The following is a 16,512-nucleotide window of genomic DNA, read 5'->3' as shown; positions in this document are numbered from 1 at the left end:
GGTGCAGAATGAGTCCATTGATAAGGCCTTAAGAAAGGGATGGGAAGAAAAAAGAACAATTCTTTTAAAAGCAATTAACACTTATAAGGATTTTGTATGTAGTATTATGTGGTATTTTAAGATCATACCATTCCAGTTGTATCTTTTTTAGAAAAAAAATAATCGGTGGAAAGATTTTGAAATTATCCTTTGTGTCACTGAGAGATCAAAAGAGATTAGACGTCAAACTTTTCACCTTTCCAGGATAGAGTAACACCACTTTTATGGTATAATTTGTCTGAGAGTGAAATATTCTTCTCTGTGAAAATATATTTTGGCAGTTTGCCATGTACATGTACCTTTTTTTATATTGCAATTATACCTTAAGGCTTTGCTATGCTGTTTACTGTACAATATATATTAAAAAAGACAGTTGCTGTCATTTTTGCTGCAACAATTTGCAGTTTTAACATACAGCAAAGGACAACTGACAAGGATAAACAAGGGAGGAAAAGGGCAAAGACCCTGCAAACATGAATTATTTCAGTTCCTCAAATAAATATAAAGGTAAAGTATTGCCTTGCATTTAATTTTGCCTGCTTACACCCTGGAATTTGTCTTTCTGTTTATAACAGAAAATTCTCTTACACCAACAAGCTACTCTTTCACCTCTGGTTTGAGGCAAGGCAACTAACAAAGAGGTCCTGGGTCTCCCTCATATAGGCATTGAGGCAGGAATATAATGTGCTCCTTTAAGTGAATTTGAGTGTATTTAGTGGAGAAGGGAAAACAAAGGGCAGTGACAGAGAGGAACCGAGTGCACCATAGGCAACTGCCTGGAGGCAGGCATGGACAGGCTTCCTAGGAACTGCCTGGGCTTTCAACAGGTTCAATCTAACAGGACTTAATGGTCTCCAGCTTAGCCTTGGCGTAGATTCATAGAATTATTTAGGCTGGAAAAGACCCTTAAGATCATCAAGTTCACTGTAAACCTAAGACTGTCAAGTTGACCATTAAACCATGTCCGTAAGCGCCCATCTACATGTCTTTTAAATACGTCCAGGGATGGTGACTCATGAGCCCTTTTGCCTCATGGGAATTTCCAGGATGGTGGAGAAACCTCTGCAAATGATACATGGGATACATTGATTAGCAAGGTGCTTGATTGAACATGTCTATCTTGAAGAACAGGAATAGATGTGTTAATTTCAATCTGAGTCTGAACATCTGCCTCCTGCAAGGTAATACATGTGAAAAGGCACACAGGTAGTTTATGTTACGGAGCAAAATTTTGTGAATGTATGTGCCCTCAGGGTGTGGCTTGAGAAGTCTGGCCCTGTGTCCCCACTTCTTGTCTCCACCCTGTCCAGGTGTTGACCCCACTGTCAATTCCTTGGTGTCAACCCAAGGTTTATGGACTGTTGGATCATTAAACCACTGAAGAATTTATTTGGAGAGATAAAACAAACAAGGAAACAGCCATTCCTGAAAGATTATTTGGCTGCAGCAACAAGGAGAGAAGACGTTGCCAGGCCAGACTAGATGGGAAAACCTCAAAGTGGCATTGCTGTGAAAGCCAGCTTGACATTGAGCCACAACTGCAGTCTGCATTGGCTAGTACCATGCATCATTTGTCTATCAGGGAAGAAATAAAGGGTATACGGAATATATATAGAATCATTTATTTCCATTTAATGTCAGGAGTTGGGGTTTTTCTTAACTGCCTGCAGAGTGTTTGGGTGATAGGATCTGGACCGCAGAAGAGGGTACGGTAGCAATTCAGTTTGTTGATGAGCTCAAAGGATTCTTCTTTAGTCAAAATTCAATGAGCTTAAGTGAACCATTGTTCAAATATAGTTTGCTTCTGCAGATTCTCCCTTATATTTGAAATAATTGTCACTGTATGTGATAACTCAATGCTTTTTGTAAACCAATGTTAAACCCACACTTGTAGTTCTGTAAGTCGACCTTTTTGCTGGGCCTACAAACAGATGTTGTATTGACTTTTTTTTTAACCTTACCAGTACTTTTTCCTGTAGGGCTTTTTTTTTTTTTTTCTTTTCCTTTACTTTTGCAGAAAGCTTTGTTAAATATAAAATTTTCACTGCTTCTGGCCTCATGCTGAATATTTCTCAGTTCTCTGTACTGTGCAACTTTTCTTGCAAGCTTTATACTAAGATCTCCTCCTTTTTTCCCCATTTTATCTACTCTGCAAGGGATACCATCTTTTTTTTTTTTTTATTGTTTTCCTTTTCCCTCCTTCCCGAACGTCTCCTACCTGTTTTTTTTTTTCACTCAGATTGAACGCTATGCTTTTTCTCAGACACATCATCATTGTTGAATTTATGTTTTGTATAAACTCACACACAAGCATGGGAGGAGGAGGGGCAACAGAATGACAAAGACAGCAACTTGAAAATGTGTATCTGAATGTGTATTTTGCATATCACAAATGTGAAATATCATTTCATGTAAGGAATGTAAGGAATTTTCCCTCTGCTTGCATTTCTGATCTTGTTTTTTGTATAATGTTGGGTTTGATTTCACCAGACTGTGTCCTGTTAGATGTATTCAAAGAGGAAACAGTCTTGATGTCATGAGAATTTCAAAATTAGATTAAAAGCTTGGTCTGGATGAGAATGCCGAAATCTAGAGTTAAATATTAGTCATAATTTTAGTGGTCGCACAATATCATTCTTGATAACATTTCCAGAATGAAGAGTAAAATTGACTTAATAAGGTGAGGTATGACATGAAATTTATCATTGATGGAGTAAAAAAAAATAATAATAATTTACACAGTTATTCAGCATTGTACACATAACTATAATAATAATGCTTCTTGATAACCTTCTTTCAAGTAGCAGATACAGGATACAGCTAGAAGCAGAACACTAACCTTGAAAAAATCAGTGATTTTGTCACAGATTTTTTTAAAAAATTCTTTTATTTTCCAAAAGAAAAATGAACTAAAATTCTTTGATATATGGATGTGCTAGAAAACATGCATTTTTGTTTCCTCATGTATGACTTTTGGAGGTTACTTTGAAGCTTATTAAATTTTCCTTTTGTAACACATAATATATAACTTTTCTTTTTCCCTTTTTTTTTTTTTTTCTTTAAACATGTGAAGTAAACATTATTCAGGATGTTCCAGGTGAAGTTCTTCAGACTTCACTATTCAAGATACCAGACTAGCTTTTCACAAGAGGTCCCTGAAGGCTGTTAAAATGCATAATTGTATAAATGACACATGTGCTTAAAGTATTCAGATTTTTATCCCAAGAAGAATATATATATTTTTTTTTATCCCATATGGAATATAATCTCTCCCTTCAGGAAACCATTACGGTTCAGGAAAGATGCTTTATTAATTGCTAGACTTACTTAAAGAGTACTTTGAAATAGCCTGTATGTTAAGTGCATACTGAAGAGTTGTTGTAACAGTCATCCCAATTCTTTCCAGACACAGATTTACTGTGGCTTTTTTTCCTACTAAGTCATGTAAAATGTCGTGGAGAAAAAAGGGGCTGTGTAATGTATCAAGTGGTCTGGGGCTGCATCATGCCTTGATTACAGAGAATAAAAATCCCTACACAGTAAATCTGAGTTCCATTAATAGACTTGGGCTCTAGCAGAGATACTTCAGCAGGACTCTTTTCAGTGGGTTTTTTACATACCACGTTATTTATAAGCATATGTGTGTTTTATTACTGAAAGGATGAGGTTTTATTTTTTAAAAGATTAAAGGGACAGAACTATTTACAATTGTGTATGTATTCTCAGCTGTGTATACATGCGTGCAGTTTATTCAACTTTGTACACTTGTGTGCACTACAATTCATGCTGCTTTGCTGTTTTCTTCCAGGGGAAGACCCTGAAACAAGAAGAATGAGAACTGTAAAGAATATAGCAGACCTGAGACAGAATTTGGAAGAAACTATGTCCAGCCTTAGAGGAACGCAGATAAGCCACAGGTATACTGATTTTGTGTAGAGTACTAAAAATTTGAACTGTAGGAGATTATTACTAGTTGTTGAATGATTTAGACTTGCAAAGGAAAGTTTAACTATGACAGTAACCATACTGTTTGCTAGACTGCCTCAACAACTTAAATGTGACTTAATATACTTTACTGTCAAAGTGTCTTATACAATCATTCACAAAGATCATGATCGTTTCATATACATCTACTTTAAAATGTATAAAATCTATTTTAGATTGTTTTGTAAGTAGAGGTTATTGTACACACAAACGTGTGCACATGGAGAAACACACACACTAACACAGACCTTTTCAAAAGAGGTTTTTAAAAAAACATACATTCACCAGCCTTTGCTTTTCCTTGTTTCTCAGGAGCAGGGAAAGCACAGTTCACTGACTTCTACATATTTTGTTTGGCAGCACATTGGAGACAACTTTTGACAGCACTGTGACAACTGAGGTGAATGGGAGAAGCATACCAAGCCTGACAAGCCGGTCCACCCCGGTGACTTGGAGGCTAGGGCAGGCCAGTCCTCGGCTGCAGGCGGGAGATGCCCCTTCCTTGGGTGCTGGTTATCCTCGCAGCAGCACAAGTCGCTTCATACACACAGACCCTTCTCGATTCATGTACACCACTCCGCTTCGCCGAGCAGCTGTTTCTCGCCTTGGAAATATCTCACAGATTGACATGAGTGAGAAGGGAAGCAGTGATTTGGACGTGTCTTCTGAAGTTGACGTCGGTGGCTACATGAGTGATGGGGACATTCTTGGGAAAAGCCTCAGAACTGATGACATCAATAGTGGGTATGTAGCAATTCTTCCCCATTTGAAGCAATGCATGATTGGCAAGTTTAACAGGTTTTTTTCTAACAAATTCTGGCACACAAGTGAAAGTTGTGCTATGGTTGCAACAAAAAACTGTACATATAAAAAACCAAAACAAAAATAAGCTCCTAAGCTGCCAGTGAAGTTGGTTCTTCTTTAACATCAAGACAACTTTACTGTGATTTTTTTATAAGAGCACTTCTTACTACATACTGGAATTTCTTAGCTATCTTGTAAACCACCACATTGCACTGCTTGCCCTGGTGTGGGTCTTCTTTCACTATTTTTATGTTTTATTTGAGATGGTAGATATGATATTGGATGCAGCTGATGAAAAGCAGTTGCTGACAGCACTGACATTCTCTGTTTCCACTTCATGTATTGTCTAGTGTAGTCTGTGTGATAGGCCTTTATTGCAATTTTCAGCTGTGCATATCATCTGAGCTCTAAGAATATCTTTTCATAAAAGAATAGATCAGTCACTCTCCTAGCATACCCAGGAGGAAGAATGAGAATAATTTTTGTTTCGGTTTGATTAATCAATTGATTGACTTTGGGATACTGCATTCCCTGTGTTTCAAATTACTATTTAAGTACTCTTATATCAATCTTGGAACACAAGTCACTCCACTCCTATGTATGTTAGAACTCCTAAAGCATCGGTTAAAAAAAAAAAACCAATGTCATGGTTTTACTCATACTTACATTACTGTTCAGTGTTGTTGTTGCCATCTCAAGGCTGCTTGGTGGCTGCGGTAACACTGGGTTGAACAGAAGTCTCATAGAGTACATGGCCATGTCACACCACACTACTTCACTCTATACCTTGCTGTCAATCTAATCTTGTAGTTTGAAGTATAGTTATGATTAGAGAATGGTGGCTGATGACATTGGGTATGGGTACATTCCTAAGAGCAAATGTAAGTCTGTGATCAAAGCTCTCTCTAGAGCAGTGTCTCACCTCAAGCACCATCCAAAGACAAATCTCTAGAAAAAGTATAACTATAAAGAAAGCATATTGCTATATCTGACTGGTGCACTGTCTCAGTGATCTGTGAATGGAGCACTGCTGACAAGGTTGTCCACAGCACAGCATTAGTGGCTGTCAAGTAGAATGCCATATTCATGTGTGCTAGAACAGAGAAAAGACATATGGAAAATGTAATACTCTAATGTCTGAAGACCTTTTATCATAAAAGGAATATAAAAGCTGCCTTTGACAGATGCATGAGTTTATAAAAAAAAATAGGGGAATCCTTTGCAGTGCCTGATGAGTTGTATTAATTAGCTTATCACATTAGAGGATTAATATAGTCATCTTGTGTGACTTTTCTTTGCATCTGTAATAAGGATGACTCAATAGACAGTAAATTGCAATGTGCTCAGTTAACATTTTTAGGTGTAGTAAATGTTAAAAACAAGTTAATAAGCTCTGAAATTTCAGGACTCACTGAGGCATGTAAAGTCTTATCTCCTTTATGCCTCTTCCATTATCAGTTTAATTACTTTAAACACTTGGGGAAAGGAATGCAGCAGTAATTAGACATTAGTGTGAGAAAGGCCTGTTGCACTTGTTAAGTCTCTCCATTCAGGCCTTACTTATACAGGAAAAAATCCATATAGTCTGGATTGCATTCAAACCACAGCTAAATTTAATATGCAATTCCAGAGCCTTGGAACCTATTGCACAATTCACCTCTAGCTAAATAATCTGTCAAAAAGTTTAAATTTTCTCTCTAATAAAAGGATAAATCTAGTGTGTAAGTGTAACTGTTAATTTACCTTTGAAAACAAATCTGCAGACTCCAGATACCAAAGTTTCAGAAATCCCTTGCTGAACTCCAGGCCAAATCTTACCAGTGCGTAAAATGCCTCGGAGTTTAATTAAAAATCAACAAACCAACACTTTGTGTTTTGATGCACTGGAGGTTGCCTTCATCCAGATTACCACCCAGGACACGATGCTGTCTCAAACTGCATCTGTTGCCCAGGGCTACACTACTGCAGCTTTGCTTTCAAAATCTGCACCAGTTCACCCACCCCAAACTGCAGCCGTGGAGGCTGGTGCTCTCAGGCTGCTGTATTAGCCCCAAGGTCTCTGGGACAGTTGATTTCAATTAAATCAGCTCCCAGAAGGAACTGCAGGGAGGGGGCCAACAGAACATCTGGAGCACCAGCAGTGTGTGTGCCTTGGCTTCTGCTTGGGAGTCTGTGTAGAGTTATTAAAGTTAAGTGTTTGTGTACTTGGACACACACTTCGACTGAAAGATGGGTTTGAGTGACACCATTTCAGGGCTTGAGGAGAACTTGTGTCAAAGATTATTTGAATTGGGAGTGAATTCCAGTAGGTTGTTTTAGCCATCATCCTAGCATGGGGACTGCACTTATTTCAATAAGCCCGTAATTTTACTTTGAATAGGTTCACTGAAGTATATCACATTTTTTTCCTGTATATGTATATCTCTATGCTAAGTGCTATACAAGTGCAGAGTCCTTCAGTAATTAATTTGTACAAATTCTGTACTAGGTTGCTACATTAGTTACAAAAAACTACAAGAAGGAATGTAAAAAAAAAACCTGCAACCAAAACAAACCTACCAAACACACACACACACAGGAAAAAAAAAAAGAGGGAAGACGGTTAATGAAATGTCCTTTGAGAAGATAATGGACAGATAATGGACAGGTCTTCAGAGAAGGACAAGCTTGTGGTACTGTTCAGTTATATGCACCAAGGCCCCTCATAGAATAACTAAACTGTAGGTAGGCATTTCAGAAATTATTACTGCTGCTTGAAATTCAAAAACTTCTAATGGTTCTCTAGTGAGTAAGAATCACTATACTCACTATTCAATTCATTAGTCATTCTTTGTAATGTGAAGTGGTGGGAATCAAGCAAAAGGAACACAGATAGAAACATATTCTTAAATGTCATTGTGAAGGCTTCAGTGGATATCTCTTTCTTATTTGAATATTGCATGCCAGCAGGGACTATGGATTTGCATTCTCAATTTCTTTTCCCATTTAAATGGATGCTACTGATTTTTTCCCCTTTTTTCTTTCTTTTTTTTTTTTTTCTTTTTATTAACTGGAGTTATGCTTCTTGCATCAGTGCTGTTCTTTGACAAAACTGTAGTACTTCAAATGTACTTAAAATTTTTGAAGATAATTGTGGGCTTCAGTCTAAGTATATTTTAGTAAAACAGATTGTCCTGTAAGCCATCACAGAAAAAGGCAAATGATCCTAGAAAACAGGCATATCTGATCTTCCTGCACTGGGCATGCAAAATGAGAATAAGTGAGAATATTTAGTATAAGCTTACCATCTAATAGGATAGCATGTACCTTAAACATTTGAATTCCACAGTCTATTAACTTCAGAGTGAAACATGGCTGCCAGATGGCTGTGTTTCCCACTGATTGACCACGCATTTATTTTCAGGTACATGACAGATGGAGGACTCAACCTATATACAAGAAGCCTGAACCGAATACCAGACCTAGCTGCCTCTCGAGATGTCATTCAGAGAGGGGTTCATGATGTGACTGTGGATGCAGACAGGTAACAGTGCTTTGCTAAGTAAAAAGCTATCTAAGCTTTACAAATATTTTCATCTTTCACACCTGCTAATGTATCATGGGTTTGTTCATAAGGAATATCAAGAGAAAGCAAGCTTCTCAGGCTGCTAGTTTTCTGAGCACATGATACACCGGATACCACAACGAGTGTGAAAAAAACAGATATCTCACTTAGGAAGGGGACTTAAGAAGCATTTATTGTGGAATATGTAAGAGAAAATATTAAGCCCAGACTTGTTTTACAATCTTGAATCTCTGAAATGGGACAATATTTTTTACAGGTTGCCTTGTCAGTTGATGGGCATAGGGAGAATACACATGGTCTCTAGGCAGCAGAGAGCTTGTGAGTGCCTGATGAGGTGGGTCAGAACATGCATTTGGAGATGGCTGGAATCAGAACCCTGGTCTTGTCCACTCATTTTGCCCTCTGTGGATGTCAGAAGGCGGCAGTACCTGTGAGCAGTGGAAAGCAAGAAGTAGGGTTATATCCCATTTTCTATGCAGTATGAAAAAAGAAACATTTTCCTGCCATTGTATATATGGGCGTAAGCATAAAAACGTGCTCCACTAGTACTTCTGCAGGTTGGGCAAGTGTTTTCTGTTTTTCCTTGAGCTTAAAGTAGATTCATAGTGATGGCTTGAATCCATGTCTGAGAAATAAAAATTCATTACCCATCTTTTGCAGAAGTTGGAGCTATCAGCTCTGAGATTTTGGTCAGACCATCATAGAGAAAAGGAGCAGCTGTGACATTTGGCAGTCTTCAGGTTTAGGGTGTTGATTTCAGACCCATTTCTTAAAATCAGGTTTTCCTTAAGGAATAAAATGTGTTGTCAGGAAGAGAGAAAAGGTTCATGGAGTGACTAGTTTTACAAATCCAGCAAAATAGTTGAAAAAGTTCTAGGATGTTAAACTAGGTATGATATAATTTTTGGTTTTCCCAGTTTTCTCATGAAAATATGCCTGTGACACCTGTCAGAGATACTCTGCATTAATCAAATAGTGTATGCAGTGCATCAGGGTAAAGAAGATAATTTTCATCTAAAGTACCAGTTACTTAAAAAAAGAAGGTTGCTTTAGCTGACATATTAGCATTTGTTGACCTTGCAGAAAAAGCCTATTTTAGATAGCAATTCAAATGAACACAGCTCAGTTCTTTGGAACACAAGCATTGACGTGATATGAAGACCAGAGAAAGCGTACAGTAGGCGTTTAAGAAAATAATTTGGATAGAACTCAGGCAGTAACAGAAGGAGAAAATGAGAAATGAGATGTGGGCAGGAGGGACTTTCATGGAGCTCTGTATGTGAGAACAAGAACCTTAAGTTCAAAGTGGGAGAGAGGGTGGAAAATTTAGAGGCTGGAGTCATATAATTAAAGGCAGAGAATGTCACTGCTGCCCACATTTTTGTATGTCTCTATCTTTTTTTCACCTGGGAGTGAAGTTATGAAAGCTCTTCCCACCATGCAATATTCACACCCAGGTTTCAAACCACACACATTTTCCCTGAAAAAAACAAAAGGTCCAAATTAAGGGATTTAATTTTTTTTCTTAGTATTCCTTAAGCTCTAAATGGAACAAAATGTGTTTGTTTTGCTTTGAAGTGTTACTTAGTAATGTATGTGTTAATTTGTTCTATATAGTGTGCAGGTACATACATATAATCCACAGGGAAGCTATTACCAGTTCTTAGTTAATGAGATTGTCCAGCATTTCCCAGTACATACATCTGGTTTTGTTTATACAGCTTTGTCAGACTTGCTAAAAATGTGCTAAAAACTACTCTGCTGTTTCTAAGTCTTTCATGTCTGAGTCTATCACTTATCAGGTTGTGGAGCAGTGACTTCAAATTTGTCAGGAGATTATTTTGGGTCTTGAGTGAAAAGTTAACCAATTTTATGCAAGCTACAAGGCTTTAAAAAAATTAAATTAATATCTATTCAGGTAAGATTTATTTGATCTCAACAACTAAAATCTCAATATATTCCATCTTTACTCTGCATTTGCACCTGTTCTTGACTTTAGCAAACTGTGTAAGCAATACCCAAAGTAATTTTTAACCTTAAAGCCTAGAGATGTCAAGTAGGATTTACTTTGTAATGACTGCTTTCCCTTACATGGAGAGTGAAAACTGGACCCCTTTGCTTTTCTGGACCCTCTAAACAGGGTGCCATAGAACATACTACATGCTATCATGTAATTAAATATTTTATCATAATGTAGAGGCATTTATGATGTAAATTATAGATGTGCAGACAATTCTGGCATTTCCTGACCTTTCAATACTTGATTTGTAGAACGTTAATTGTGCTTTGTTGACATAGATTTTTATTTTTTTTTTGTATATGTGTATGTTTTTCCTTGAAGCTGGAAAAAGGTTTTTAGGAAGGGGAAAAATTAAATATTTTTATGAGTTGTGGCAATAACAAAACACATGCTTGCCAAAATCAGTCACAAAAAACCTGTATTAGTTCAAAAACATACACAAAAAATCGTTTATGCTGATCAACAATGTGTGTCTCATTTATGATATGAAATCAGGTGGAAAAAGCAATACAGAGATTGCTGAGACTCACTTTGTTTGGTGGGATAGGTTTTGGTCCTTCACAACAGCATGGGAACTTGAGATTTCATTTTATCTCACATAGCATTTTAGTGCTTCTTTTTCTGCTCTGAACAAAAAATAATAGGTTTGTGTCAGTGCTTCAAGGTATGTCTTGCCACTGGTATGATGAACTTCCATGAAAGAGGATTATTCTCCTCTTTCTCATCCATGTAGATACATGAAGGACACATGCATTTTCTCTATGATATAATTAATATAAATCTTTTTCATAACTGAATGATTTGCCCTGGCCTTTCTGTTGTAAAGGACTCTGCTGGCATCCCTGTGCAGCAGAAAATAAATGATTCACTGTGAATATCTGAGTTGCATTAGCAGGCAGGAGAGACATTTCAGTATTCCGTCCAACACCAGAGCCGGCAACTTTTGCTGACAGCAGCCCCATGTTCTTTGTAAAAAGTGAACTTGGATTTTCTCTGCCAACCTAAATTACAGCTTCTGCTTATATTTTAAAACTTTTTCTTTTTGTGAGCAGGCAGTACAATAATCTTCACATAAGTGGGCTGATGATATCTCTAAAGGATAATGCCATTTCTGGCAAATGTATGCTTTCAGACTGATTCTCATTTCATGGATAGATCAGGAATTATTCATTAAAATTAAGGCATGGAACTGGTAGAAAAAGACTATTAGGTCCTCAGTTTGATTCTGGTCTAAATTGGTTTCAGATAGCACCTGCATCTCCACTTCTTGCCAAAAAGCAAAGGATTAAAGGATCTCCATGTGGAAACTTAGTCTGAAAGAGCTCATCCAAAATAATAATATTATATTGCTCTTTAAACAACTTCATAAAAAGTTAAATTAATGAATGCAATGTAAGCCAAGGCTTAAGTGTTGCTTGCATACTGCTCTGGAAAGCACACAGTTGTAGGTAGGAACACAGCATATTTGCTTGTTGTAGGGAAAGAACTGTAATGGTTCAATGAAAGGCTGAAGGGACACTGGCAGCATCATGTGACAATAGCTGTATCATTCTTCTTTTGATTTTATTTTCTTTTCTAATCTGGACTCTTCTTTTTGGTCTACAAATGCCTATTCCTTGCAACTTATCTTGCTTCAGATACCATAAGAAATTAATTAGAGAGAAAGATGGATTCTCTGCAGTGGGTGTAACTTGGGATGTGGCTGAGAGACTTCTCAGTGGTATGATATTACTTTTCATTTATTGTTCTGTCTTCCTCCTCTACACTCTAGCATTTGCCTTCTGGGACTCTTAGAGGGAGTAGTTGAGGAACATTCTTGGAGTTTGAACCCCTTTTCGAAGTAAGATGGGCCAAAAGAGATTTGACATAAGCACACAAAATCCATTATCTTCTTGGGAGGAATAAGGTTTATTGAAAAGTAAGTTGCAGTGTTTCCAAACCACCCTGTGTTGTGCATAAAAAACTGTCAGGGAAGTTTAAACAAGCCCTTTCAGAAGGGGATATAGCTCCACTGAGTTCAGCCATTGTCCTTCCACCCCTTATACCTGCTGAATTTAGTGCAGTGTATCAAAAGCCATAGTTTCCTTCACTTTCATCAGTCAGTTAAGTTGTGCAACCACGTTCCCCTCACATCCCTTGAATGCACTATTCTTTTTTCCCCCCACCCTTTCTTGTGATAAACCCCAAAACTTAAAGGTAGCTTGCGCTACTTAGTGTGCTTTTATCATGACCCGGTTCAGCTACTTTGCTGTTGCATTGAATCTGAGCCCCAGTTACAGAGAGTTCTGCTGCACAGGGAGTCTTTAAAATGCTTCCACCATCTGTCACATGTGCAGAAGACTTGGCAGTTATGTTAGGCTAGCTCAGGCTGGCCTGTTTGTTCTCAGCCAAACCATAATCACCGTAATACATTATTAATTATAATTCTAATAAAATAATTCCAGATTTTGCCTGTAGTTTATTAACTAACTTCCTGCATGAATGATTATAAGTCTTCTTCTGGTGTTTCTCTGAGCAGATGAGCCTTGAGTTGGAATATTGTATTTTTGGAAAAGGAACTTTTCCAGACTTCAGAGGAGTATTGAACTGGGAGCCCTGGTTCATGGGGTTGGTAATATCAGAAAAGGCTGAGAGACATCATGAACAGCGACTTACCTGTTCTCATACTTCAAAGTCTTGGCAGCACATTGAAATTGCTCATGTCATTTTGAATTTAACCTGTTAGGATGTTGTTCAGTGGACAGGCATACTTTACGTTTTGCCTTTGTATCCAGATGCTTCTCTGTAATGTGTATTTCAGCACTGCACTAATACTGTGCTTTCTGCCATGTGTCTCTGCAGTTTGGTATTGCTGTGATCACTGTTCTGCCATGGTGCAATTATGTGTTCAGTTTGGTGCTTCTGGTAGCAAAGGAGGGTTTACTGTGGATAGTTAAAAGCAATGTATATTCCACAGTACTGAACTATTCACTGTGTGCACATATTCAGCCCTGTACCCTTTCCTCTGTCTCCCAACATTTCAGGTGTGTGCAATTCTGGGTACCAGTGTCTATGGCAATGATAAAAATATTCATCACATAGATATGAAATAATAAACAATAAAACACAAAACAGACATAAATACTTCTTGCTTTCTAAGACTTTCTTGGGCAAAACTGAGTTTTCCTGCAAATCTACTGTGCTGTGTAGGGAGGCTTCCTACACCTTTGCACCTGCCTTCACCACTACATGGGGCTGTGATTGCCATTCTATGCACAACCTAAAAGAGTCGTTATAGACCTTAAAGTCAGAAGTCTTCACACAGTCGTGTAATCTGCTATAATTTTCCTGGCTGTGATTTTACAGTATTAGTAGGTTCTTAGGATACTGAAGTAATTAGAAATATCTGTACCTCACTGTTTTTGCAGTTATTACTCAAATATCTCCAGAAACCATAATTAAAGAATCTCCCTTGTCGAGCAATTTAAATTTTTAACTGTTTTTACTATTGCTACTCCCTTCTATACTTTTTATCTTCCATAATTTCTTTTCACAGCTGTTGCTGTTAACATTTCCCACCATTTACTTTTATTATTCTCAAATGATCCTGCATTTTCATAATCTCTGGTGTAAATCTTTCCTGATTTTGGCACCTGCTAGGCTATCAAGAAAGTTACTAGTTAGATCTATTTCAATGTGTATCGCAGTTTTTATTGTTTCTACAAAGTACAGATGCTAAATTTAAGTACCTAAAGCATAAATATGTGTGCATCCATGCATGAAGAGCAAAATAATTGTGTCAAAAGGAGCACTCCTGGTTTTTCAGCTCATTATGTGGTTAAGTATTCAGGATCCTTTGAGGATGAATACCTTATTTTCAGAAGGATAATAGGAAATAAAATTTTTAGTAATATGATTTCATACAGCATTATCAATTTAAAAAGAATGGTATTTGAATTGAGTAGGGCTTTGTTTCTGGTCATGCTTTCAAAAGCCAGGATCTGAGCATTATAAAGCAAACAGAGCAACTGGACTTTGATCTAATTTTGTGAGGTTGCCCCCTTCCTTAGTTGCTTTAAGTATCTGTAGAAATTGCCCATAGAACCACAAACCAAAACATGGAAACATTTAACAGCTGTGTGTTTTTAGGTTCAGATACTTTATTAATATCAGTGACATAAACTGCATTGTTAGCATGCTGTCATTAGTATGTTAAACTGTCATGATCCTGCAACATCATGTCTGCAGACACATTTCTTTGCACCCAGCTTACATAAGGAAATGACATTCAGAAAAGGCAAGAACAGTGCATGGCAGATGTTTACTTTAAAACAAAACTGAGCTGCAAGTAATTATGTGAAATTAATAACAAATGAAGTTTTCTCTCTTTCAGTTTTTGTCAGGTGGTAGAAAGAGGGACAATATTAACTAATATCAGTTTATATGAAAAAGAATTCATGGAAATACATTTTTAAACTTTTGCAAGGAATGGAAGCAAATTACATTCTCATGCGATGCTAAATGGGCTGAGCATATCGTTTGCTGTAGGGTCATTAAGTCAAAGGCTGGCTGTTTATAGCTGACACATTTAACATTCTCACAAATCTGCTTTTTTTTCAAAGTGGATGGTGTGGAGCTAGGCATTAATGTCATACAGTCTGTTCACATTCTTATTTCTGCTTATCTCCAAGTTTGGTTTAGATACTTTAAAATTATTTGAACTGAGGCTGGACTTTATCATATGTTAGCAGATTGCTAATACTTCCCTTCAGGGGAAATGCAGATGGTTTATTTTAATTGTAATCTACTTCTGAAGAGAGTACCAATGTATTTAATAAAAGCTACCTGAGACTCAGTTTACAGTTTCAGCAGCAGCATCATTTTGGTCCACTACTGTACTTCATTGTTATCAGCAAAGACTAATGTACTGCCTCCTTTGTGTTAGAATAAAACATCAGTAGTGAGATTTAAATCATTACTGAAAATACCCCAGGCTCAAATATAAAATGAAAGCGCTTAAATCTCCTGAGCAATACATATTTGAGTCCTGAAGTCAAGAAACATATGAAGTTCTTTTAAAAATCTTAATTTGTTTGATGACTGGAGGAAAAACTGTGATTTTATTCTCCTGCATGGCTATTAAAAAAAAAAGTCATATTGAAATTTGCAATAAAATAGCTGCAATTGAGATCACAGTTCTAACATTAACAAACATGGCATATTTTAGACAGATCCTTCATGAAACTGAATCTAAAAATTGTGATTTTGATAATTTAGTATTGGAGATGCAGCAGCTTGGGATCATTAAATTGTCTTTTGTTCTAAATTGCCTCAGAGTGACCTACTTCCTTGTGGAACAAAATATTCTTGTTTCTTACTTAAGTCATTAATTAAAGACCTGGTTTTTGTAATAACTATCTACCAGATTGAGGCAGGTATGAGGTAAGTATATATACACACTTGCTTGGTAAACAAAATAAATTATAAGAATGTTCTTATCAACACTTTCATAGAAAGTAATTAATTTTTAACACTAAAAAAATATTTTGCCTTGGATTTATTTGGTATATGTTCACTTTAAAGAACCTTTGGATGTGGCAGCTTCAGCAGACCTCTAAAATCATGAGAAACAGTAAAATAATGCAAAGTCACATAATGGTGCACTTTTTTGTACCCACAAGAGGTAATGAGAAAGAAGTAAAATGATCTGTTCTGACAGCTACTTGCTGTTGTTTTGTACACCCACTCTTCCTCCTAGTTGGCAGGTAGACAAAACAGGTAGGTGAAAGGAAGGATAAATTTAAATGAAGCTTAGCATCTTAAGGGTGCAAGTGCATGTTTGCTACTTGACCTGTAGGGCTGCTTAAAGTGCAGAAGAGGAAAATTGGAAGGTTTTGACTCTTTCCCTTGTAACATACTGCTGTTAGAGCAAAACAGTACTGCTGTCTGTCCCAGGGCTGCAGGAAAGCAGTGATGTTCAATACATTTTGGATTGGCAATTGCCTTGCAAGGTGACTTCATCATTACTAGCTAAAAAAGATAGCTAAAATCCAGTCAAAAGCTGGTAAGGCATTTCCTATGATTAAATAAAATTAAAAGAAGGATGTATCTAAAGCTGTGC

General features: G+C 37.0%; 1 protein-coding gene across 7 annotated transcripts in view; it reads left to right on the top strand.

Moving 5' to 3' along the window:
* The window catches only part of NAV3 (neuron navigator 3), a 414,628-nt gene that overhangs the window by 298,632 nt on the left and 99,484 nt on the right, over positions 1 to 16,512 (top strand). For all 7 annotated transcript variants that reach the window (XM_055807946.1, XM_055807944.1, XM_055807943.1 and 4 more), the window contains 3 exons: positions 3,848 to 3,956; positions 4,384 to 4,767; positions 8,231 to 8,350. In XM_055807946.1, the coding sequence (XP_055663921.1) occupies positions 3,848 to 3,956; positions 4,384 to 4,767; positions 8,231 to 8,350 (613 nt within the window). The remainder of the gene's footprint in view (positions 1 to 3,847; positions 3,957 to 4,383; positions 4,768 to 8,230; positions 8,351 to 16,512) is intronic.

This window comes from Falco peregrinus, chromosome 6 (genome assembly GCF_023634155.1).
Source record: "Falco peregrinus isolate bFalPer1 chromosome 6, bFalPer1.pri, whole genome shotgun sequence".
Lineage (NCBI taxonomy): Eukaryota > Metazoa > Chordata > Aves > Falconiformes > Falconidae > Falco > Falco peregrinus.
Note: the sequence above shows the minus strand (reverse complement) of the source record. Positions and strands in the feature narration are given on the sequence as shown.